This window comes from Dasypus novemcinctus, chromosome 4 (assembly GCF_030445035.2).
Source record: "Dasypus novemcinctus isolate mDasNov1 chromosome 4, mDasNov1.1.hap2, whole genome shotgun sequence".
NCBI lineage: Eukaryota > Metazoa > Chordata > Mammalia > Cingulata > Dasypodidae > Dasypus > Dasypus novemcinctus.
Window position 1 is genome coordinate 101,129,390 of NC_080676.1, and position 27,232 is coordinate 101,156,621.

A 27,232-nucleotide genomic window follows, 5' to 3' on the forward strand; every position below is an offset into this window, starting at 1 on the left:
TCCATTTCTTATACTTTGAAATTTTTTTCTTGCTTTATAATGCTAGTCAGAAAGTATATTATTTGGTAAATGTTTTAATAAATAATCCTTTATCCCCTTTAACATTAAAGAATTCCCTTTGAAATGAATGCTATCACATACTTTTTTGGAATCTATTGAGACCATCTTTATTATTGTTAATGTAGGAAATTAAATTGATTTTCTGTTAACCAATTTTACACACTGTTTCTGTTAGGTTTTGATATCAGAGTTGTTTTAGTCTCATAAAATGTGTGTTCCCTCCATTTTTTATATACCTACAATGGTTACCGTAAGATTAGAATTATTTGAGAGATTGTTTGGAGGTTCTAGCAGAGGAATACAGCTACTCATATACCCTTGACTGAAGAGTGGTCCTCCTCTAGCCAGTATGGTCGTCCTCTTGGACCTAGCGCGCAGCTTCGGGAGGGACACACATGGGGCAGTGAGGGAGGGAGGGGACACTCACCTAGCCAGCCAGATCAGCCAAATCAGCCTTGGCAATCAATGGCAACAGATGTTGCAACCATATCACCCTCATATCCAAGATTAGAATTATTTGCTTCTCGAATGTTTCGTAAAATTATGCTAAAATTGCCTAGGCCTGCAGTGTACTTTTGGGAAGATTTTTAACTACTAATTTGAGAACTTTAATGGTTAGGAAGCATTCAGGTTTTCTATTTCATCTGAAGTAATTGGTAGAAAATTATATTTTTCTAGAGATGTATCCGTTTTTCCTAAATTTTCAAGGTTTATTGGCACAAAATTTTTCATAATATACTTTTTTAAATGACTTTTTTTTTTTTTTTGGCACCCCGTGGATAATAGTTTACCCTGTAGTTCACACCCTCCCTCAGTATATTCAGTGGGTTATGGCAGGGTATATAAAGTCCAGCATCTGACCCTGCAGTATCATTTAGGACAACTCCAAGTCCTAGAAATGCCCCCACATTACATCTCTTCTTCCCTCTCTTTGCCCTCAGCAACTACTGTGGCCACTTTCTCCACATCAGTGCTACAATTTCTTCTATTACTAGTCACAATAGTTTTATAGTAGAATATCAGTAAGTCCATTTGAAATCCATATTTTATTCCTCCATTCTGTGGACCCTGGGAAAGGTTATGTCTACTCTACCTCTATATCAAGAGGGGGCTTAGATTCCACATGGATGATGGATGCAGTTCTTCTGCTTGCAGTTGTACTTTTCTAAATGTCTTTAATATGTTCTTTTTCATTCCTGAGATAGATTATTTGCCTTTTCTTTCACTTATAAAACCCTTCTTAGTAGAGGTGTATTGATTAAAAAAAAAAATTTTTTTTTAATCCTTCTAAAGCAGGAGGAGTTGGCAAACTATAGCTTTCAGACCAACCTGTTTTTGTATAGAAAGCTTTATTGGAACACAGCAACATTTGTTCATTTACATATTGCTCTGAATGCTTTTGAGTTTACAATGGCAGAATTGAATAATTGCAACAGAACCCATATGACTGACAAAGTCTAAAATATTTGCTGTCTGCTCTTTACAGAAAAAGCTTGCTTATACTTGTGCCAAAGTATAATTTCTAAAATGTTAAAAAGTACAGGTCTCATGCAAATACAAAATGAACACATGACCAAGACTTTATTCAAATAATTTATTGTAGAAACCGGTAACATTAAATAAAGATGTTTCAAAAGAAAATTTAGAAGAAAAATAGTCAGTATAGTGGAATAGTGGAAGTCATTCAGTAAATTAGCACTGCTCTGAAAGAACTCCAGAAAGTCCTTTTTGCTTATTTCCAAGTTTTGATTAACTTTTCTTGACACTCCTTTCAAAGAGCAGCAGTTTTCTTTCATTAATTGCTGGTTTTTATTATTACCGTCCTCTACCTTACTTGGGTGTACGCTCCTATTTTGTAAGTATAATGCTTGAACCATGAATTTCCAACCTTATTTTTTAGCATTCTATCTGTATGATAAAATATCGCTTTACCACTATATACTAATCCTTTTTATCTCTAGTGATGCTTTTCTCCTGAAAGTCTATTTTGTCTGTTATTAATAGAGCTATGGGAACATACCTCTTTTCCATCTTTTATTTGCAGATTCTTTGTGTCCTTGTGTTTTAGATGTCTCTTATAAACAGCGTATTTATGGATTTTGTTTTTATTCAATCTGAGGATCTTTGGTTTTTAGCTGTCCTGCTTGGAAATTGTTCGATTTCTTAAGTATGTAGATTGTTGTCATTCATCAATTGAGAAACATTTCTCATCTGGTATCCCTTCAAAAACTGTCTCTGCCTTATTCTTTCCTTTTCTGAAACTCCAGTTGGCCTATTAGACATTCTCACTTTATGTTCTTATTTCTTATTGTCAAACTTTTTATAGTTTATTGTGGAAAATTCCAGCTCACCAACTCTAGTTGCATCTAATTTTCTGTAAAATTTTTAATTTTAATTCCTGTTTTCCATTTCAAGAGGTTCTGTTTCGTTCTTTTCAGATCTCTTTTTTTGGGGGGTTACTTGTTAAGATCTTTTGCTCTTTTCTTTCAGTGTTATAATTTTTTTAAAAAGATATCCCCTCCCCCACCGTCCCCAGTTGTCTGTTCTGTGTGTTCTACTGTGTCCGCTTGGATTCTTGTCAGCGGCATGGGGAATTTGTGTCTCTTTTTGTTGTGTCATTTTGCTCTGTCACCTCTGTGTGTGTGCAGACCCACTCCTGGGCAGGCTGCCCTTTTTTTGCATGGGCGGCTCTCCTTACGGGGTGCACTCCTTATGCACGGGGCTCTCCTACACGGGGGACACCCCTGCATGGCCCGACTCTCCTTGCACACATCAGCACTGTGTGTGGGCCAGCTTCACCACATGGGTCAGGAGGCCCTGGGTTTGAACCTTGGACCTCTCATGTGGTAGGTGGATGTTCTATCCATTGAGCCAAATCTGCTTTTCTGTCATTTTTATTTTCAACTCTCAAATATTTTAAAGAACTCAAGAGGAGAATAGTAGTCTCTTATCTCTACCAAATAGTTACCATTTCTGTTGCTCTTCCTTTTATCCTACAGATCCAGATTTTCTTCTGGCATTATTTCCCTTCTGTCTGAAGAATGTCTTTTACCAAGTTTTTTAGACTAGGTCTGCTGGCAATCAATGACCTTAGTTTTCCTTCAGTCAAGAATGTCTGTATTTCATCTTTAGTACTGAGGGATATTTTCAGTGGATGTAGAATTCTGACAGTTTTTTTTTTCTTTTTTTTTTCAGCACTTAAAAAATACGTTTCTCTCTCCTCTGGCCTCCAGCATTTCTGATGGGAACTCTACAGTCATTCAAATTGTTGTTCCCTCTAAGTAGTGTTCCTTGTTTGATTATGATGTGTCTGGGTGTGGATTTTTTCCTGTTTGGGGTTGCTGAGCATCTTGAATCAGTAAGTTTGTGCCTTTCATCAAATTTGGGAAATTTTCAGCCATCTTATCTTTTTCTTTTTTCTTTACTTCTCTTTTCTTCCTTTCCTTTGCTTCCTCCCGCCATACTCTTTTTCTTCTCCTCTGGGGTTATGACACAAATATTAATCCTTTTGGTATTATGCCACAGGTCTCTGAATGAACCCACATGTTCTTCTTTCCCATCTTTTTTGTTGCCTAGATGGTATAATCTATATTGATGTATCTTTATGTCCACTGACTCTCTCCTCTGTCATTTCTACTCTGCTATTGAGCTGCTTCAGTGAATTTTTAATTTCAGTTATTGTGTTTCTTTGAAATTTTTCTCTTCTCTATATCTTGTATTCCTTGATGAGTCTTTTTATCTTTCTATTCATTTCATGAGCATCTGCCCTTACTTGGTGGAAGAATTTTATAAGAGCTACTTAAAAGTCTTTATTGGAGAATTCTAACATTCTGTCATTTCAGTATTATTATCTGTTTCTTGTCTTTTCCCATGCAACTTGAGATTTTCCCTGATTCTTTGTAATACAAGTTATTTTGAATTATGTAAGAGACATTTTGACTCTTGTGTTATGAGATTGATCTTTTAAAGCTCGTGTGTTGTGCCACCTTTGGTTTATTTTCTGTATCTGAGGAAAGCAATACTTGCAAAGTCTTCACTAGTCTGATTTAGGATGTTTGTTTCTCCTGACTCTCATTCATGGTCCGGTTTTCTCATGGTTTTTTGTTTTATTTTTTAAGTCTGTGTACACTGAATTCATATTCTTTAAAAATTTATTTGAATCTTGAGTTGAAGTTGTTTTCCACAGCTAAAGCATTTTATTCTTTCAGGTGCTGGGGACATTGCCAGTCTGGTACATCTTTAAATTTATAGCTTCAGGTTTTTTGACCGCTCACCAAATATGCAATCAAAAACACCACCAAATGAAGTTTGGCTTGGAGTCATGACTCCTTACAGAAGATTCCTTCTATTCTGTGTCTTCTGCTCAGTGCCAGGCAGACCTTAATATATTTATAATAATATTTTAATTTATTTTTATCTAGCCTCTTCTTTTAAGTGAGTGGCTCAATCAGTGTATCCTATTCTGCCATACAGTTGGATGTGAAAGTTCCTGTAATTTTTTTTCCATCTATGACAATATTTATTCATTTTGATTAAATTATTTTATGGAGGTATGTGTGTGTGTGTGTAAAAGGCTAGGTATAAACACATAATATTAAAATAGTTCCCTGTTATCTCTTGGCATTGGAGTTCTGGATGGTTTTTATATTCTTATTCTCTTTGGCATTTCATAGTATTTTACAGTAAACATATGACTTGTATCTTTGACAAAATTACTTCAGATATTTAAAGTGTTACTTGGAACAGTGTTAATTCTCTGGGGAAATTTTTCATGTGACTTTGAAATTAGAAATTAAAAAGGTATTAGTTAAAAGACCAAAATACATGGTTTTGTTAGTATGCAATTTTCTCTTTTAAGAAATAATTTTTTCTTACCTCAGACTCACCTTGGTTTTTTATTTTGTAGCAGGGTTTAATATGATTTAAGCCTAGTCAGTTAGCAGCTTTCCTAGTATAAGAAAGGGAATAATAAGAATATTTGCTTGACTGATAAATTCTGAAAAACTACAGATTTGTAATTATAGTGGTTATGGAGATGGAGTTCGTCTTATCAGTGTGTAATCTTTTTTTTTTTTAATTTCTCTCCCCTTCCCCCCTCCCTGCTCTGGTTGTCTGTTTTCTGTGTCTATTTGCTGCGTCGTCTTCTTTGTCCGCTTCTGTTGTTGTCAGCGGTATGGGAATCTGTGTTTCTTTTTGTTGTGTTATCTTGTTGTGTCAGCTCTCCATGTGGGCAGCGCTGTTCTTAGGCAGACTGCACTTTCTTTCGTGCTGGGCGGCTCTCCTTTTGGGGCGCAGTCCTTGCGTATGGGGCTCCCCTACGTGGGGACACCCCTGCGTGGCACGGCACTCCTTGCGGCACATCAGCACTGCGCATGGGCCAGCTCCACACGGGTCAAGAAGGCCCGGGGTTTGAACTGCGGACCTCCCATGTGGTAGACGGACGCCTTAACTACTGGGCCAAGTCCGCTTCCCAGTGTGTAATGTTTTAACTTTTCTGATTTTGAGCCAAGTAAATATGAAAAATTAAAAATGGATTTTGAAAGTTGAACCACTGGGTACTTAGAGAAATGTTATTTTTCATTTTTTTTCCTTTTTTTTTTTTTTAAGAGAAATAAACTACCTTATTTTCTCCCACAAAATAAGAATGTAATACCTAATTATACTAATTCTCTTAAAGTTGGCAAACTATAGTCCAAGGACCAATCTTCTCCCACCCCTTTTGTATTTTTGATGGTTTTTTTGTTTGTTTTTTTGTTTTTTGCTGATTCCTGCCTTAGACCTTGGTTTTTAGTTATTAGACATAGAACTCTTTGTTCAATCAAAATTTTCTATGGAATTCTATTTAAAAATACAGCTGTAATTTTTGAAGTGAGGTTTAAGGGACAGGTTGGTTGAATCCTGCCTACTTACCTGCCTCCCTATTTTTTTACCTTCCATTCTCCAGCAGCTGTTTCTTGAGGGGAATTTGAGGAACCCGCAGGGTTCTAAGGAGTACATTGAAAATGACTGCCTAACAACTCTTTGAGGTATTAAGTCTGATATTATCTTCTATTTTAGATATTGAGAAACTTGGGATCATAGAAGTGAGTCAGTCAAGGTTTAATAAGCAACCAGAACACAAAACAAATCCAGGGTGTTTAATTGCAGTATAAATGATCATGTTTGCCTTTACTTTGTATTTTATATTGTCATGATTCTGTATTATTTTCTCATAAGGTGTTTTAGTGGTAACTTACTTTTTTCTGTCCCTTACCTTTTTTGTTTCATGTAGGTTTTTGTAAGGCAAGTTTCCTTCCCTTACTGGAATTTGCTTATACTTCTGTGCTAAGTTTTGACTTCTGTAGCATGGCTGATATAGCAGTCTTGGCTCGTCATCTTTTCATGTCAGAAGTTTTAGAAATCTGTGAAAGTGTACATAAACTAATGGAAGAGAAGCAGCTAACAGTATATAAAAAGGGTGAAGTACAAACAGTTGCATCTACCCAAGACTTACCAGAACAGAATGAAGGTATAGCACCTCCTGTGGCTAACAATGAGGGAAATACAACAACTTTATCTACTGAACTTGGAGATTGTGAAATTGTACTGATAGTAAATGGAGAGTTACCAGAAGCTGAGCAGAATGGAGAGCCTGGACAACAGACTGAGCCCCAGATTTCTTCCAAGTCTGAAACTTCTCTGTCGCCTGCAGAATGTATAACTGATACTCAGCCTGAAATAGAATCTATTGATTTAGCAACAAAAAACAATCATACAGATAAAGAAACTTCAAACAGCAAAGAAGACAGCACGGTTTCTAATATTCTTCCTAAACTTTCAGAAGAGAATATAATCAGAAGCTCCCCAGAGAACAGTGATGAGGGAAATGTTGCTTCAACTGAGGATATATATGCTGATGGCATACCAGAACCCAAGCAGAACCCTGACCCACCTTTAAATGATCAGGAAAATGTCGTTGAACCCACCATGAAGGCAGATCCTGGTCCTGATGTTGATACTTACAGAAGTAGGCTTCGGCAACGCTCTGTTAGTGAAGGGGGGTATATCCGACTACATAAGGGAATGGAGAAAAAGCTGCAAAAGCGAAAAGCTGTTCCTAAGTCAGCAGTTCAACAGGTATGATGTTAAAAGGGATTTTACTTTTGTAGTTGCAGCTTTAGATTGAAGGCATTCTGTTCATAATCATAAACTTATGACTGGTGAAAATTACATAGTGTGGGGATGGGGAAACCAAGACAGTAACTTATTTTAAACACCAATATTAATAACATAGTGTAAATTTAAATGTTTCTGTTAGAAATTTGTAATATGATTAATGACTTAATTTTTCTAAAAGAGTATATTTACTTACTCTGTTTTCCATCCCTAAATTAGGTGGCTCAGAAATTAGTTCAAAGAGGAAAAAAGATGAAACAGCCCAAAAGAGATGCTAAAGAGAACACTGAAGAAGAAGCATCCCATAAATGTGGGGAATGTGGAATGGTTTTTCAGAGACGATATGCCCTGATAATGCACACACTGAAACATGAAAGATCCAGAGATTACAAATGTCCAGTAAGTATCTGGAAAGCTAAAATCAAAATGTGATTCTAACTTCATGATAAATAGAACCCAGCTTATATTGCTTGGTTGTTATCCTAACACTTGTATTCTGTCTCTCAACATTCTATAAGTAGCTATGAGTTGTCTTTTGCTTGTACATGTCATTTCCTTGTAAAAAAAAATGTGCTTCCTGCCAAAACCAGAGTAAGACAATAGTAAAATGATAGTTTTTAAAAACATAATCTCATAAAAAAGGTTAAAAGAACAGGAGAAAAGATCTCTAATAACTGAATTATCAGATTTGAATTCAATTCTCGGTTTCCGGTTGGGAAAGCTAAAAATCGGCTTAAATTGTATTGCAAAACTTTTGAGGAAAAGGCTGAGGAATTGGTATTAATAGTATCCGTGCTTTGAAAGTAGAGATAGATCTGGTTGGTAAGAAAGTCTATTTTTTTTTTTAATTAATTAATTTATTTATTTCTCTCCCATTCCCCTCCCACCCTGGTTGTCTCTTCTCTGTGTCTATTTGCTGCGTCGTCTTCTTTGTCTGCTTCTGTTGTTGTCAGCGGCACGGGAATCTGTGTTTCTTTTTGTTGCGTCATCTTGTTGTGTCAGTTCTCCGTGTATGTGGCACCATTCCTGGGCAGACTGCACTTTCTTTCGCGCTGGGCGGCTCTCCTTTTGGGGCGCACTCCTTGCGTGTGGGGCTTCCCTACGCGGGGGCACCCCTCCGTGGCATGGCACTCCTTGCATGCATCAGCACTACGCATGGGCCAGCTGCACACAAGTCAGGGAGGCCCGGGGTTTGAACTGTGGACCTCCCTTGTGGTAGACGGACGCCCTAACCACTGGACCAAGTCCGCCTCCTGGTAAGAAAGTCTTTTAAGAAGCAAATAAGTCAGCACCACCATATCCACCCTGTAGCACTTTGATATAGTTATGAATTCCAAAAATTGATATTGGATAATGTTTTGTAAACTGATCTGCACCTGGGCATGATTAAAATATGATTAGGGCTTTGATTGGGCCACAAAGGTAGGGTATTGAGTCCTCACCCACAAAGGGGATAACAGGCATGGCAAAGAACAGAGTTGGAGCTTTTTAATGTTGGGAGTTTTTAATGTTGAAGTTTTGATGTTGGAGTTTGATGCTGAAGTTTTACGCTGGAGCCCTGGGAAGTAAGCACACAGAGGAAAAAGAAGCAAACCCCAGTAAGAGAGGAACACTGAGCCCAGAAAGAAGCAAGACCCTGGGGAAAGAAGAATCCAGGAAGCCTGAACCCTCTCAGATGTCGGCAGCCATTTTGTTCCAACACAGGCAAAAGACTGGTGAGCGAAATAACGTGATTTATGGCCTGGTAACTATAAGCTCCTATCCCAGATGAATACCCTTTATAAAAAACAGCTGATTTCTGGTATTTTGGATCTGCACCCCTTTGGCTAACTAATACACACGCCTTATCCCCTTCCCCCCCTGCCCAAGATCCATCCTCTGCTCTCTGGAAAAGATGAAGCTATAACTGTTCTGAGGGAACAGTTTTTATGTATTGAATACTGAAATATTCTGAAGTTCCCTTTTCCCACTCAAGTTTCAGAATATTGGCAGCCAAACACTTAATCCTAAAAGAAAAAAGATCAAAAGGCACATCTCTGGAAAATTTGAAGCCCAGACTAAAGTTACTGACTAAAGCCTGTGGTTGACAAATGGACCCATTTACAAATAGGAGTTGTTATTTTTTGGAGGTCTTACTCTTATATGTGGGCAGACTCCAAGGACATCAGACACATTACAATAGATTTCAAGAAGGGAAGTGGATGTGGCTCAAGTGATTGAACTCCCACCTTCTACATGGGAGGTCCTGGGTTTGGTGCCCAGTGCTTCCAGGAGAAGACAAGCAAGACAGTGAGCTGGCGCGACAGGAGGCACGGCAAGGAGACTGAGAGACACAACAAAACAGGGAGCTGAGATGGCCCAAGCGATTGAGCACCCCTCTCCTACCTAGGAGGTCCCAGGTCTGGTCCTGATGCCTCCTAAAGAGAAAACAAGCAGACAGAGCACACAGCGAGCACAAACAATGAGGGGGAGTGTGGTAAATAAGTAAAATATATCTTTAAAAAAAAAAAGATTTCAAGAAAAATAGTAACTTTGAAGACTCCAGATTAGAGAAAGAAGAAAACTCTCCCAGCTAAAAATAAAAAAAACAAGAAAACTCCCATAAAATATCATTTAAATCAGAGACAAAATTGCACCTGTAAAACAATAACCAGATACTATGTTTTAAGAAGGGCACATTTTAAGAGAACAGAATAAATCATAGGAATAAAATATGTAATAGAAAAGTAAGGAAATAGAAATGAAGAACTCTCCCAGAAAATAGAGCAAAAAGGCAAACTGAGAAATGGAAATGGAAAGGAAATTATAGGATTAATCCATAATGTCCAGTATCCAACTGATAATTCTAAACAAAGATTTCAGAACCTAATGATACCAGTTTCCATATTAAAAAGGCCCATTGAATGCCTGGAACAGTGGATGAAAATAAATCCATATGAAGATACATTATGGGGGGAAGCAGACGTGGCTCAGCTGATAGAGCATCTGCCTACCATATGGAGGGTCCAGGGTTCGATACCCTGGGCTTCCTGACCCGTGTGGTAAGCTGGCCCACATGCAGTGCTGCCACGCTCAAGGAGTGCCATGCCACATGGGCTCCCCCACGTAGGGAAGTCCCATGCACAAGGAGTGCACCCCGCAAGGAGAGCCTCCCCACATGAAAAAAGCGCAGCCTGCCGAGGAGTAGTGCTGCACACGTTTAGAGCTGATGCCGCAAGATGATGCAACAACAACAAAAAAAGATGTAGTTTTCCGGTGCTACCTGACAATGCAAACAGACGCAGAAGAGCACACGGTGAGTGGACACAGAGAACAGACAATAGGGAGGGGGAAGGGGAGAGAAATAAAATTTTTAAAAATCTAAGATACATTATGGGGAAGCAGATGTGGCTGTAGCAATTGGGTGCCCACCTACCACATGGGAGGTCCTGGGTTCTGTTCCCCGTGCCTCCTAAAGAAGATCAGCAAGACAATGAACTGACGCAACAAGATGATGAACAGACACAGAGTGCAGACAGCACAAAACAACAAGGGGGGAGTAAGTCTTTTTTTTTTTTTTTTTTTTTAAGATACATTATGAATTTCAAAATGCAGGGACAGAGAAAAATCTAGAAAAATTCCCAGAGGAAAAAAATAGTCTCATGGAAAGGGATGAGAATCCAAATGGTTTCAGGCTTCTCAGCAGCAACAGGGGAAGCCACAAGGCAAAGTCAAGATGCTTTCAAAACTCTGACAACAGATTTCTAACTTGGAATCTATTGCTGATCAGACTATCAATTATATATGAGGATAGAATAAGAATATTTTCAAACATGCAAGGTCTCAAAGGTTTTACCTCTCAAACACTATCTCAGGAAAGTTCTAGAGGAGGTGTTTTATCAGAATGAGCATGATACAGGAAATTGGCAATACAGGGTCCAGTTCAGCAACGAATCTAAGGGATTCACCAAGACAACAGTGACGGGAAATCCCAGATGACGCTGTATAACAAGCATAGGGAACCAACCAGCCTAAATTGGAACAGGACATAATTATGATATAACTATATTGGGGAAGTAGGATAATGGAAAGCATTTATGTGTATGGTAGGGGAATGGAGGTTTGAGGGAGACAGTCATCTTCCATATCATATGCTACTTAGAGTTGCAAAGATAAAAATCAAGAGAATGTTAAAAAAAAATGTCTCCAAGAAGCAAAATATTGTGGAGGTGGTAGGCCTGGAACTGTTTTCATTTTATTTTTAAAAAATGCGTTTTGTAATGCTGAGCATATATACGCATACGCAGAGATATTGCATATATGCATACATCAAAGATAATGTTCCAGACCATTGCAATAAAGCAAATATTGCAATGAAGCAAGTCAAAAGAATTTTTTGCATATAAAAGTTACGTTTATACTATGCTTTAGTCAATTGAGTGTGCAATAGCATTATGTCTAGAACAACTGTACCTACCTTAATTTAAAAAAATAGTTCCCTGAGGAGAGGATTTGGCTCAAGCGGTTGAGTACCTGCTTCCCACATGGGAGGTCCCTGGTTCAGTTCCAGTGCCTCCTAAACAACCACAAAAACAAACAGCAAGCAAAACATATGAGGAAAAAAACCAATTCAGGAGAACTGATGTGGTTCAGTGGTTGAGCATTGGTCTCCCATGTATTGAGGTCTGGGTTCAATCCCCAGATCCCAGTACCTCAAAAACAAATAAACAAAGAAAACTTTCTTTGTAAAAAGTGCTAACCATAATCTGAACCTTCAGCGAGTTGTAATCTTTTTGCTGGTGGAGGGTCTTGCCTCAATATTGATGGCTGCTGGTTGATTAGGGTGGTGGTTGTTGAAAGGTTGGGGTGGCTGTGGCAGTTTCTTAAAAAACAGTGAACTTTCCTCATTGATTGACTCTCCTTTTCATGAAAGATTTCTCTGCAGCATGTGGCGCGGTTCGATAGCATTTTACTTGCAATAGAACTTCTTTCAAAATAATCATTCCTCTCAAACCCTGCTCTTGCTTAATCAACTAAGTTTACGTATATTCTAAATCCTCTGTTGTCATTTCAACAGTATTCACAGCATCTTCATCAGGAATAGATTCCATCTCAAGAGACCACTTTCTTTGCTCATCCATTAAGAAGCAACTTTGCATCCATTAAAGTTTTTTCATGGGATTGCAGCAATTTAGTCACATCTTCAGGTTCTCCTTCTAATTCTAGTTCTCTTACTATTTCTGTCACATCTGCAGTTACTTCCTCCACTTTAGTCTTGAACCCCTTAAATTAATCCATGAAGGTTGGAATCAATTTCTTCCAAACTTCTATTACTGTTGATATTTTGACCTCCTTTCATGAATCAGGAATGTTCTTAATGGCATCTAGAATGGTATATCCCTTCCATGTGTTTGTTTTTTCGTTTGTTTGCTTGCTTGCTTGTTATTTTAGGTACTGGGGCCAGGGATTGAACCCAGGAAGTCGGCACTCAATCACAGAGTCATATTGCCTCCTGAGTTGTTTTTTTTCATCTTGTTTTGCTTGTTTTTTTTTTTGTTTGTTCATTTGATTTTTTCGGAGGTGCTGGAAACTGAATCTGGGACCTCCCATGTAGGAAGCAGGCACGCAACTCCTTGAGCCACATCTGCTCCTCCAGAAGATTTTCAATTGACTTTGCCCAGGTCCACTAGAGGAATTACTATTTATGGCAGCTATAGCCTTATGAAGAAATATAGCCTATTATTTGTTAAATAATAGGACTTGAAAGTTGAAATTCTTGATCCATGGACTGAAAAATTGATATTGTGTTAGCAGGCAAGAAAATGTTAATCTCACTGTACATTTCTACCAGAGTTCTTGGGTAACCAGGTGTGTTATCAATGAGCAATAATATTTTAAAAGGAGACCTTTTTTTCTCAGCAAATCTCAACAATGGGCTTAAAATATTCAGTAAAACCATGTTGTAAACAGATGTGCTGTCATCCAGGCTTGTTCCATTTATAGAATCTAGGCAGAGTAGATTTAGCATAATTCTAAAGAGCCCAAGGGTTTTGAGAATGGTAAATGAGCATTTGCTTCAACCTACAAACACCAGGTGCATTAATCCCTATCAAGAGACTCAGCCTGACCTTTGAAACTTTGAAGCCAGGCATTGACTTCACCTTTCCAAAATGAAAGTGCTAGATGGCGTTTTCTTCCAGTATAGGGCCATTTTGTCTACACTAAAAATCTGTTTAGTGTTGCCATCTTCATCAATTATCTTAGTTAGATTTTCTGGATAACTTGAAGCAGCTTCTACATCAGTACTTGATTCACCTTGCACTTCTATGTTATATAGAGGAGTTTTTTCCTTCAACTTCATGACCCAACTTTTAGTAGCTTCATACTTTTCTTCTACAGTTTCCTTACATTTATCAGCCTTCACAGAATTAAAGAGAGTTAGGGTCTTGCTCTGAAATAGGCTTTGGCATAAAGGAATGTTATGACTGGTTTGATCTATCCAGACCACTGAAACTTTCTCCCTCTCAGTAGTAAGCATGTTTTTCTTTCTTAACATTCGTTTGTTAACTGGAGTGAGTACCACTTTAAATTTCCTTCAGGAACTTTTCCTTTACATCCCCAATTTGGCTAACTTTCGCACAAGAAGGCTAGCTTTCAGCCTGTTTCAGTTTTTGACAAGCCTTCCTCCCTAAGTTTAATCATTTCTAGCTTTTGATTTAAAGTGATACACAAGTGACTCTTCTATTCACTTGAACACTTAGAGGCCATTGTAGTGTTATTCTTTGGCCTCATTTTAATATTGTGTCTCAGGGAATAGGGAACCTGAGGAGAGGGAATGACCAGTTGGTGGAAAACTCAGAACATACACATTTATGAGTAAGTTCTCTGTCTTACATGGGTGCAGTTTGTGGTGCTCCAAAACGATTACAGTAGTACATCAAAGATCACAGATCACCATAATGGATATAATAATGATGAAAAGGTTTGAAATATTGCAAGAGTTATCAAAACGTGACACAAACACAAGGTGAGCACATGCTGTTGGAAAAAATGGTGCTGATAGACTTGCTTGACACAGGGCTGCCTACAAACCTTCAATTTGTAAAAAAACACATTATCTGCAAAGCACAGTAATATGAAACATAGTAAAACAATGTATGCATGTATATGACTGAATTTAAAAGGAAGAAAAAAAGGCTTTCATGTAGGATAGAAGTTAAGAACCATCACAATCTTAGGTTTTTACTTGTTCCAACTCCTGTTTCTGCTCCGCTTAAGAACTATTAATGATAGTTTTTGTCTTTGTAGACTTGTACCAGCACATTGTCTTTTACATAATATATAATGTTTATTTATATTACAGTAGCAAAGAAATGGAAGTTTAAATGACTTGAGTTAGACTTAACTTTTTTAAAAAAATTTCTCTCTCCCCCCCCTTGTTGTTTGCACTCACTGTCTGCTCGTTGTGTGCTCATGTTGTTTTTAGGAGGCATCAGGAACTGATCCTGGGGTCTCCCACTTGAGAGTGAGCACCCAATCACTAGAGCTACCTCTGTTACCTACACTTAATATTTTGTAATAGAAATACGTTTAGACTGAATTTTATTTACTTTTTATTTTAGTTATGTAAAAAACAGTTTCAGTACAGTGCCTCTTTGCGAGCACACCTTATTCGACATACCAGAAAAGATGCACCTACTTCATCCTCTTCCACTTCTACATCTAATGAAGCATCAGGAACGTCATCTGAGAAGGGCAGAACCAAACGAGAATTTATATGTTCCATATGTGGAAGGACATTACCTAAACTGTATTCTCTTCGAATACATATGTTAAAGCACACAGGTGTAAAGCCACATGCATGCCAGGTAAGCTAGAACATTTTCTTATTGAAAGATGGTGATGGGACTGGTTGATTTTGTTTTCTGGGGTCATCCTCAATCTTGTTAAATGTCACAGGGAAGTGTACAGCTTCTTCAGTTTGTTGCCTAGGTCAAGGGTGATTCCCTTTTAAATTTGCTGTGGAAAGTTGTAATTTGAAATGAATCCACTTAGGATGTTCTTTGAAATTTTTTAGGGTCCATAGGATATTCTGAAAGGGCATAACCATTTCATCATCCCAACCATCCCATAATCTTGAGACTGGCAGGGAACTAATGGCTGAAGCAAATTTCCTTGGGGTCTTGCCTAAACTTTGTGTCCTCCTCTAGAGCTGAGGACCAGGGGTATCTGAATGCCAAAATACAACTCCTGGGGTAAAGAATGGTTTATGATTAGCCAGCTTTAGACTATTTGGAATAGTAAAACTTATCTAGTAGCTCCTTTAGCCTTGTGTATAAGCATGACACATTTTTTTATTAATGGACACTTCTGGAACCAATGAGATTTTTAATATTTCTCTTATTTAGCTTTTTTATTATACAAGAGTAAAATATAAAGAAGAGAATGAGTCCCTCTCCCTTATGCCCGCATCTACATCTACCCTTCACCCAGCTTCAGTAGTTATCAACTCATGGTCAGTTTTGTTTTGTATTCATTATCACTTACTGCCACACTCCCCCCTAATATCATGAAGTCAGCTCCCAAGTATTATTTTATTCATAAATTTTAATGCTAAGTATTAATTGGCCTCTGGTCATCTACTATAGCACTGCTTACAAACTGTGTCCATAATAGATAAATACAGAAATTGTGGAAGTAAGCATTTAGGAAACTTGATAGCCATTTCATGTTGTCATGTCATTTGTTTTGTGCTTAATAAAAATCTCTCCCTGATGGTTTGGTGAAAGGAAAAAAAAACTGGTTCTGCATCACAGAGAGTTTGAGAAGCTCTATGTAGTGGACGTAGCAGGAAATGAGTGTATTGTTCTTGAATAAATGCCTTTTTTATTTTTTAATGTAAGGTATACTATTTACCTGTTTCACAAGGATAGCACATGGTTTATTTGTACTGTTTTGAGCTTCTTGATAACATGAAGAAAAATAACAGTATTTAATGTCTTTAATCAGAAGATCAACCAGTTAATATCCTTGGCACATGTGGTTTCAATTTTCACTTTTCCCCCCCACCCCCCCCAGGTACTGGGGCTGGGGATTGAAGTTAGTACCTCATATGTGGGAAGCTGGCACTCAACCACTGAGCCACATCAGCTTCCCTGAGTTGATTTTTCATGTTTACTTGTTTTTTTGCTTGTTTTTCTTATTTTCTTTTAAATGTTACATTAAAAAAATGAGGTCCCCGTATACCCCTCACCCCACCCACCCCACCTCTCCCACATCAAAACTCTTCCATCATTCTGGCACAGTCACTGCACCTGGCAAATACATTATGGAGCACTGCTGCACCACATGGACAGTGGCCCACATTGTAGTCCACACTCCCCCCCCCCCCCCAGTCCACCCAGTGGGCCACGGCAGGACACAACGTCCAGCATCCGTCCCTGCCGCACCACCCAGGACAACTCCAAATCCTGGAAATGCCCCCACACCATATCAGCTTGTTTGTTTTTTTGTTCTTAGGAGGCACAGGAACCAAACCCGGGACCTCCTATGTGAGAAGCAGGTGCTCAATTGCTTGAGCCACATGTACTCTCTCACTTTGTCGTTTAAAGTTAAATTAAAATTTTATCTAAAATGGCATATTAAGTTCTCTGCCCTTATTCTTCAGAAATGGCTCTTACCCTCTCTTTCATTTTATTGACTTAAACAATCCTTTTCTGTCATAGGTTTGTGGAAAGACTTTCATCTACAAGCATGGTTTAAAATTACATCAGAGTCTCCATCAATCACAAAAGCAGTTCCAGTGTGAACTATGTGTTAAGTCATTTGTTACCAAACGGAGTCTTCAGGAACATATGAGTATTCATACAGGTGATGAAAAAAAATTTATATTGATGTACTTCCAGTTCATATAATGTTTACTATATACTGATATGCTTTAATTATATTGGAAATTATATTGGTATACTGAAAGTGGTGTGTATGTGTTTGTCTTTTACTAGTGAGAGTATTTAAAATTAAAAAGTTTTAAGTCTAGTTTCAGAGCTATCATATCTGTGTAAAAATGGTCATTTCCCTCAGTGTACAAAAATTGTGTGTCAATTGTTAAATTGTACATAGCTTAGATCCAGATACCTAAAGAAATAGTCATGTCTTCAAATGATTAAGCAGCAGGCAGGTATAAATGTCGTCATGGTAGAAGCTTAAAATTTTTAGAATTTTTAGTCATACTTATTTTCATATGCTTTGAAGCAGGTATGTGGAAATGGTTGATGAAGGGTAGATAACTGCTCTGGAACATAATTCAACTCTTTTACTATTATAATCCATGGATTATACAAGTGTGTCTCATTCTTTGGGTAGTATCCTGCTAGTAGTATAGTTGAGAGAAAATAAAGATTTTGACATGGTCTGCTGTTGCTCTTAGAAGATGGCTCTTAGTTTCTGTCTCACCTTTATAATAACTTTGAAATATGACAGAATTCTCTTGGAAGATGACCTAATTGTTGGATTTGTGACATGTTTTTTGTTTGATTTTATAGGAGAGTCCAAGTACCTTTGCTCAGTTTGTGGAAAGTCTTTTCACAGGGGCTCTGGGCTCAGTAAGCACCTGAAGAAACACCAGCCAAAGCCTGAGGTTCGGGGCTATCATTGTACTCAGTAAGTATTTAATTTGTGAAGCATTCAAATGGTTTCATTATATTTTTAGCTTATTTGGGGATTGTTTTCATAAGGAAATATTATAAGATAAAATAATTTGGATTCTGTTGTATTAAGTATAATATTTCAGTGAACATTTGTGTACAAGTTTTTGTGTGGATGTAATTTTCATTTCTCTTAGATGTGTACCTAGGAGTTTGTTTTGTTGGCTACTCAAGGTCTCTTTTGGTTACTGTTTACATGGAATGTCTTTTTCCATCCTTTTACATTCAACCTTTTTGTGTTTTTAAATAAAAAATGAGTTATTTTAGAGAGCATATAGCTGGATCTTTTTTTTCAATCCATTCTCCTAATCTCTGTCTTTTAATTGGTAGCTTAATCCACATATTTAATGATGGGGGGGGTGGACCTCTACCATTTGTGCATGGCATGTTGCTTCTAACAGCTTTCAGAATTCTCTGTCTTTTGCATTGGACAGTTTGATTATGCCATGGTGTGGGTCTCATTAGTGTTCATTGAGCCACTTGGATGTGTTAATTTGGTTCATTTTTCTAATTTCCATCTCTCTGTTTGGTGAGACAGCATTCTCATTGTTTTCTTTAGTTCCTTTAGTTCTTTGGATATGGTTTCTTTTAGTTCTTAGCATATTTTAAATAGCTGTTTTAAAGTCCTTGTTTAGTAAGTCTAATGACTGGTCTTAATATTTTCCCCCTGTGTATAGGCTATACTCTCTTGTTTCTTTTCATGCCTTGTGATTTTTTATTGAAAATCTGACATTTTGAAAGAAGGGAGGGGGAGAGGGAAGGAGGTTCGTCTTTTCTGAGCATTTCCCCAGCCTTGAGCGTGCATGTGGTCTTTGGAATATGTGGAAGCTTTTCAAAACCTTTATTCTCCATTGCAGCTCATTCCACAGTCTTTCTTCTCTAGCTTTTCATTTTGTCTATCATTTGACTCAACTGTTACCACTTGTCTCAGGCAGCAGGAGTTAATATTTGCCTTTAAATGTTTTTTATAATCCCTCTTTCCACCCTGCATAGCCACCTCAGCTTTGCTAGCTCTGAGTTAGGCAAAATAAATGCAAGTCCTCTGAGGGGTCTCTCAGGGAGGTCAAAACAACCAATCATAATTTTTTGAGAACAAGGTCCATTCTGCTCCCTCCAGTACTAGGAACCTGTATCAAGAATGTGTGCTGTTTTCTTCAAGGCAACCCACCAAGCTGTGGAATAAGGATTGGGGAGGGGACAGCCTATGTGAATTCAAATGGTACAAAGCTCTTACTGAGATCCAGCAGTTTTCTTCATTAAGCATTCACCTGGATACTTGGAAAAATACTAGTTTTCAAAGTTCTGTTAAAAGTTTTTGCCATTTCATTTGCTGATTTTGTAGAGGGACAGGCTGTTGGGGTTTGCTGTTCCACCATTTCCACGGACATCACTCTGATCAGTTTTATTTTAAAACAAATACAAAGCCCCAAATAAAATGTAGGATCTTGCTAGTAAAAGGAATCAACATGGGAAATAAATATCCACCATAATAAACTGTGAACACTGCATGATTCTTTCTAAAATGTTCCTAATATTCTAGATTTGAAAAAACTTAAAACCCTCTAGTCTTGATGCAGGATTGGAATACAAGGGAATTCTTCTGTTTTAAATTTGGATCATCTTGTGGAGTTCTAGAAACCAAAGCATATACTGAGTTCTTGGAAACCTGTTTTAAAGGGAATAAGATGAAGCTCCAATTGGATGATTGAACTTTATAATTACAGATGTGAAAAAAGTTTCTTTGAAGCCAGAGATCTTCGCCAGCACATGAATAAGCATCTTGGTGTGAAGCCATTCCAGTGCCAATTTTGTGATAAATGCTATAGTTGGAAGAAAGATTGGTATTCCCATGTGAAGTCTCATTCTGTTACTGAGCCTTATAGGTGGGTAAATTTGAAAAGGCTAAAACTTAATTAAACATACTTGAAATTCCTATGGCTGCAGGTATTTTGGGGAAAAAAATTTCGTTTTTTTCTCTTTCTTTTAGGTGTAATATATGTGGTAAGGAATTTTATGAAAAAGCATTGTTCAGAAGGCATGTGAAAAAAGCTACTCATGGGAAAAAAGGAAGAGCAAAACAAAACCTGGAACGAGTGTGTGAACAATGTGGAAGAAAATTCACTCAGCTCAGAGAGTATAGGAGACACATGAACAACCATGAGGGTAACTACTTATTTTGAGTATCTAAGTAGAATGAAAGGCAATTAACTAGTGAGTCTCCCTTTGTCAACACTCCTGTCTAGCTCCATGCTCATGCTAAGACATGAGATTAATCCCTTGTCTTAGAACAATTTATTCAAGTGATAGAGGTCATGAATTAGAGTATCTAAAATTGTTGTGTTTGTAGGTGGATTCCTTTTTTAGTGAACTTAATTCTGTATCAGCATTTTTATGCTTAAGCTAGTCTACTTGAAGCCTGAGTTTCCTTATCCTAGCTATTTATTATTATAGTACTGTGTGAAAATTAGATTATGCACAGAATGTTTAAGTCATTTTTATCTACTGGAACATCTTTAGAGAGATTATAGTGTAGAATCTTGTTTATTTTAAGGTAAACAATTAGATCCTAACTAAAATATTGCCAAAGTCAAGATAGAAAGGTTTATTGGTTATTGTACTTAAAGAAAAACATTATTTAGCCAGTAACATTAATATATTCTAATACCCACTCTTCACCACACTTCTTTATTTACATATTTATTTTTAACAGGAGTTAAGCCATTTGAGTGCTTAACATGTGGAGTATCTTGGGCTGATGCCCGATCTCTAAAACGCCATGTCAGAACACATACTGGTGAACGGCCTTATGTCTGTCCTGTGTGTAGTGAAGCCTACATCGATGCTCGAACCCTCCGCAAACATATGACTAAATTCCACAGAGATTATGTGCCTTGCAAAATTATGCTGGAAAAAGACACCCTTCAGTTTCATAATCAAGGTACTCAAGTGGCACATGCTGTCAGCATCTTAACAGCAGATATGCAGGAACAAGAAAGCAGTGGTCCTCAAGAACTTGAGACTGTAGTAGTGACAGGAGAAACTATGGAAGCTCTTGAAGCTGTTGCAACTACTGAAGAATGTGCATCGGTATCTACGCTTTCTGACCAAAGTATTATGCAAGTGGTTAATTATGTATTGGCACAACAGCAAGGACAGAAGCTATCTGAAGTTGCAGAAGCTATTCAAACTGTTGAAGTAGAAGTGGCACATATTTCAGAGGCAGAATGAATATAGTAATGGAGACAAAAAGAAGTGACAACTTATTACGCGGAACTCACAGTACATTTGTTTACAAGACTATGTGACTATATGCTTAGAGTTCATATGTCAAAATTCTGGGCTGTTTGGTGATGTGATATATGGTTACTTTGGCCCAGGGGTTCTGTAGAAAAGTCTATTTACTGTAAAGAAATTGAAAGCAAATCCATTTGATGGCAGTGGTTTATCATGGTATACTTTTTTATGAATTAATGTTTATAAAGGACTGCACTAAATTTAAAACTCTTCCATTTCATTTGCATTATTACATAACTTTATTATATATTTTGAGTTTAAAAGGCTACATCAGTGGGCTTTTCTTCTTTTATTCTCAAAATAAAGAGGCAAGGTTTGATTATTCCATTTGCCCCATTTATGAATTAAAAAGGAAATTCTACTATTAAGCATTTTAGTAGGATGTATAGATATATTACATTTTTTTAAATGCTTGAAATCTGTGATTCTTGATGTACTATTTATTTTAACCCCTTCTAAGTGAGGGATTCTTTATTTTAAAGCACATAATGAGTTACATGTTGTAATCAAGTTTGCACAGTATATTTACCTATGTGGGAAACCCGTAAATGAATAGCTGATTATTAAAATGCCTTTAAAATGCATGAATACCTATTAGCCTTATACTATCTCTTCAAGGCAAGTAAATTGACCAAAAGAAAAGAGAACTGTTAATTAAACACTGTTGACAGGAAATTTCTCCTTGATTACAGGACAATGAATGAAAAACAACTCATTTTTTTTGCTAAAGAAGAAACAAATTAAAACTAGGTTTGGTATGTTTTCAGCCATTGTATCATGTTTATTTGTTAGTAATTTTGTTGAAGAAACTACAGTTTAGAAATAGGGTGGCAATATAGACATCTTAGTAAATTCCGTGGATACCATATAATTGTCAAGTAATTTCAGAAATACTGAAAATTCTTCAGTACAGCTCTCATTATAGTATATGACTTGAAGAACTTAATTAATTATGGTCCACCAAATTGTTGAAATTATTTTAAAAGTTACCTGAAAACTAAATTACTTTGATTCACATGTTTGATTTTAAATTCCCACATCTTTAAACTATCCAGTTTTCCGATTTTCAGAATTACCATGGGGAGATACCACCTTTCTCTCCTCTAAGAAACCACCATTGAGGCTATAATTATTAAAATTAAACTTTTAAAAATTATAAGGTGTAAAATTAAGAAATAAGCAAATCACATATAAATCATTCCTAAAGCACAAGACAAGAGTGTGCCTTGATGTATATATATTATTAAAATACTTATTCTTGTTTACTTTAAAAATGGCTTTAAGAATAAAGAATAAATGTGAAAGCCATGCATGCATTATATCTGCATATGTAATATTTGCATTTGCAAATTTCCCATTGTTTTAGTAGCCTTGTGGCTGACTTTTATTTTTTGGTGTTAATTGACATAAGCCCCTTACTTTATAATGACTGCTTTATTGTATCTTTCAGTTACTATAAATGTACTTCAACCTGACTAAAAATTGGAATTGTGTCTTTTATGTTCCATCCTCACTATTGTTATTAGATTTAGTTAATTGTGTAAGACCATTAATGTATGTTATAAATATGTAAATAAAAGGTGTTGAATCTTAAGAGTATAAATTGAATCTTAACAGCATAAGTTTTGGAGTTGAGTGTGTCACTATTTTCAATTTACAGATCAGTTGCTGTTACTTGATATTTTATTATGTTAGTCCATTTTAAAGGGGAATTGAACCATTAAAAACTAATTATTGGGGGAACACTATTAAAACTTCTAATCGTAAACATAACCTTAAGTGTAATGGAATTAGCCATCAACTTTTTGGGGGGGGGGGAGGGGAGGGACTTTTTGTATCTTTTTTTAAAGCCCCCCCCCCATTGTTTGCATTCACTGCCTGCTCTCTTTATCTGCTTGTCTTTTTTTTTTTTTTTTTTAGGAGGCACTAGGAACCAAACCCAGGACCTCCCATGCTCCCATGTGGGAGCCACCTCTGCTCCCCGCTTATTGTGTCTCTTATGGTGTTTTCTCATTGGGTTTCCTTGTTGTGTCAGTTCACCATACCAGCCCATTGTGATGTCTGCTCACTGTCTTGCTTGTCTTCTTTAGGAGGCACCAGGAATCTAACCTGGGACCTCCCGATATGGTAGATAGGCTGCCCAGCTGCTTCCCTAGCCATCAACTTTTGATAATTTGAATTTGTAGAATTATATAACAAACATGTTCATAAGGTTCCCAAAAATCAGCACGTGTTTAATGTTACATTGGTGAAACTTACACTTTTAGTAAGTAACAATTCCTTTCTAGAAGTATGCAGTATTATTCTATTGTTTTTAGATGAGTTACCCAAACTTTGTGGGTATCCTGGTTAAATCTGAGAATTTTTATGCTCTTTTGTCTGACTTTTGTACTGTTGCTGCTGCCAAGCAATTGGTGTCATTGCTGTTTGTCACTGAACAGCATGTATATATTGTCAATAGTAATGAATTTTGTATTCTAACATAGGTTTTAATCTGTTCATTATTAAAAACCAATATGGGGGAAGCAGCTGTGGCTCAATCAGTTGGGCTCCAGTCTACTATATAGGAGGCCCTGGGTTCGTGTCCTGGGGCCTCCTTGTGAAGGCAGGCTCGCCTGTGTGCCGCAGAGAGCCGCCTCAGCAAAGTGACTCAACAAAAAGGGAGATAAGCAAAAACACAGAAGAGTGTGCAGTGAATGGCACAGAGCAGACAACAAGCAAGCCACAAGGGAGAGGGGGTGGGAAATAAATAAATACACAGAAGAACACACAGCAAATGGACACAGCGGACAGCAAGCAAAAAAAAAAAAAAAGCCATGGGGAGGCTTTTTGGGGTATATATATATACCCCAAAACCACCATGGGCAGTATTTCCCAGGGCTACCAAAACTGCTGGACTTAGAACTAAACCTTCAGGGTTGGGTTTTGTTTTTTTTTTTTTTTTTTTAATAGCACTGGTTTAAACTATCAATGCTTTCCTACATATGATTCCCCTTTTCAAACTTGTAATCTCCTTGGAGATACCTAAACAGGGTTTTGCATCAATTGTTTGACACATGCAATAAAAGTTAACCATTGCAATAATTTGCTAAGGCTTGTGGAGCAAAGATACATAGGTAACTTTTATTTCATCATTTTAAATATACTTATTTTATAGTCTTACCAAGTTTTAGAATTTTATAATGCTGTTTATTGTATTTTTCCTTAAGAGTTCTATAAATTTTAGAATATGAGCTCATTTACAGTAGGGCCTGAACTTTGGGGATCCTGTGCCACACAACCAGGTTGAGGGTGGGTCCTTCCAGGTCAATTTTACCTTTACTTCATTGGCTAGGTACTAGTTTCATATTAATTTCTCAACCTCTCGTTTCCCAAACCAACAAGTGTAAGTTTGAACTGTAGACCAGTGTGAGACCATTGTTCTTAATCATCAAAGGATGCCTTTTGCTCACCTAGAGTCCAGCGTGGGACAGATAACAAATCCTTGTCTCCCAGCCTGGGGAATGGAGTATTTAGCTAGTCTTGGATTTCTGAGGAATTAATTCTCAATTCCAATTTCTGTGAACCTAAGTCCTGATCTCTTAACTCCTGTTTGGCTGTCAAAAACCCAGCCCTTTAGAGATTGACAATCCTATCTTCCCTAAGCCTACTACGGTTTCAACTTGGGTAACTCTATTTCGGGTCTGTGGGACATGCTCTCACTTTCTTACAAACGCTGTAATATGATTTTCAAAGGATATTTGTTCTGTTTTATCCGACACAGATTTTCAGATATTTCAATTTGCCAAATGCTGGACACCAAATAGTTTGATTTCTTTAATCTTTTTCCTGAAAGTCATATTTTAGGAGTTTTCTCTCTTCCTATTGGTTGTATTTTAGCAGTTTTATTTCTACCCTCAACATTTTTTTCTCTTCCTGTTAACCTTCTAGGAGAGTTCCTAATCTGATCTTTAGGTGCTTTCAATTATCTGTTGAAAAATTCATTTCAAAAATTATATTTCTTTTTTTTTTTTTTTAAAGATTTATTTATTTATTTATTTAATTTCCCCCCCTCCCCTGGTTGTCTGTTCTTGGTGTCTATTTGCTGCGTCTTGTTTCTTTGTCCGCTTCTGTTGTCGTCAGCGGCACGGGAAGTGTGGGCGGCGCCATTCCTGGGCAGGCTGCTCTTTCTTTTCACGCTGGGCGGCTCTCCTCACGGGCGCACTCCTTGCGCGTGGGGCTCCCCCACGCGGGGGACACCCTTGCGTGGCACGGCACTCCTTGCGCGCATCAGCGCTGCGCATGGCCAGCTCCACACGGGTCAAGGAGGCCCGGGGTTTGAACCGCGGACCTCCCATATGGTAGACGGACGCCCTAACCACTGGGCCAAAGTCCGTTTCCCCAAAAATTATATTTCTTGGAGTGATGTCATGAACTTGGTGATGTAAGACATCCCCTGAAAAAGCCTCTCCAGAGATTTAGTGAATAAAAGAACAAATCCCACTTGTTTAGAATTCTGGAGGATGGCAGAGATTGGAGAAGGACTCCGTAAGTGCTGAATAGAAGATAAAGAAAAATATCAGGAAAATTTCATCCTGGACCATTCTGCTCCCTCTCACCAGTCTATAAAGTGACTCAAGTTATAAGCACACATATCCCTGCACAGGGACCCAAGTTCATAGAGACCCAGGGTTGAACTAAGCCACTGAAGAATGCTGCATATAAAAGCCCCCCTCCCCCCGCCCAGGGGTAGAATGGAAAGAGAATGCAATAGAACTGTCAGCAGAAACAGCTGTGTTCTCAATCCAGTCACCTGCTGGAATACCCAGTTGCAAAATGGCCATTTCTGAAGTCCCCCATCTTTCTTGGTTTACTCCTTCTGGCTCCCTGGGTTACCCTAAGAAGGAAGAAACTGGAGGTAGAAAAGCCTCGCGGGGGGAAGGTGGAAGGGGGGGGGTTTAAACTTGACTGTAGTTAAGATAGGATGGGTTCCAGAACTGAAAAGTGTAAGGAAAATGGGGCACTGAAATGAGACCTAAATATAAAAGCTGGAAGCATAATACTGCTAGAAGAAAATGTAGACCTCGTGGTAGATGGTGGTTTTTTAATTCTATACACAAAGCATGAGCAATGAAAGAAAAAAATGGATAAATGGGATCTCTTCAAATTTAAAAACATTTTTGTGCTTCAAAGGACCTTTGCAAGAAGGTGAATAGGCAGCCTGCTCAATGGGAGAAAGTATTTGGAAACCACAAATTTCTAAGTATTTGATTTCCACACTATATAAAAAGATTATACAACTCAACAATAAAAGGGCAAGCAATCCAATTTATTTTTTTAAGATTTATTTTTTATTTATTTCTCTTCCCCCCACCCTGTTGTCCGTTCTCTGTGTCCATTTGCTGTGTGTTCTGTGTCCGCTTGGATTCTTGTCAGTGGCACTGCAAATCTGTGTCTCTTTTTGTTGTGTCATCTTGCTGTGTCAACTCCCCGTGTGTGCGATGCCACACCTGGACAGTCTGTGCTTTCTTCACGCCGGGTGCTTCTCCTTATGGGTGCACTCCTTGCGTGTGGGGCTCCCCTATGCGGGGGACACCCCTGCATTGCAGGGCACTCCTTGCGTGCATCAGCACTGCACATGGGCCAGCTCATCACACGGGTCAGGAGGCCCTAGGTTTAAACCCTGGACCTCCCATGTGGTAGGTGGATGCTCTAAATGTTGAGCCAAATCTGCTTCCCCGATCCAATTTAAAAATGGGCAAAAGGCATTCTTCCAAAGGGAAAATACAAGTAGTGAAAAAGCACATGAAAAAATGTTTAATATCGCTAGCTATTAGGGAAATGCAAATCAAAACTACAATGAGATATCACACCTCATAGAATGGCCATTATTTTAAAAAGTAAAAGGAAAACTACAAATGTAGAAGAGGATGTGAAGAATTAGGAACACTCTGTTGTGGAAAACTGGCTTACCTATTTGTTGCTTCCTGTTATGGTAGATGATGTTGCAATTGCTTCCTGTTATTGTAGATGTTACCTTATTGTAAATGTTGCAGTTTACA

The 27,232-nt window shown here is 37.7% G+C and overlaps 1 protein-coding gene across 1 annotated transcript in view; it reads left to right on the forward strand.

The window, feature by feature from the left end:
• Positions 1-22,785, forward strand: part of ZBTB11 (zinc finger and BTB domain containing 11) — a 36,159-nt gene extending 13,374 nt beyond the window's left edge. Inside the window, exons 4-11 of the mRNA XM_004479231.4 lie at positions 6,332-7,176; positions 7,435-7,614; positions 14,817-15,062; positions 16,920-17,064; positions 17,736-17,853; positions 19,622-19,780; positions 19,885-20,060; positions 20,608-22,785. Coding sequence (XP_004479288.2) covers positions 6,332-7,176; positions 7,435-7,614; positions 14,817-15,062; positions 16,920-17,064; positions 17,736-17,853; positions 19,622-19,780; positions 19,885-20,060; positions 20,608-21,125 — 2,387 coding nt within the window. The 3' untranslated portion in view covers positions 21,126-22,785. The remainder of the gene's footprint in view (positions 1-6,331; positions 7,177-7,434; positions 7,615-14,816; positions 15,063-16,919; positions 17,065-17,735; positions 17,854-19,621; positions 19,781-19,884; positions 20,061-20,607) is intronic.
• Positions 22,786-27,232: the final 4,447 nt, after the last annotated feature.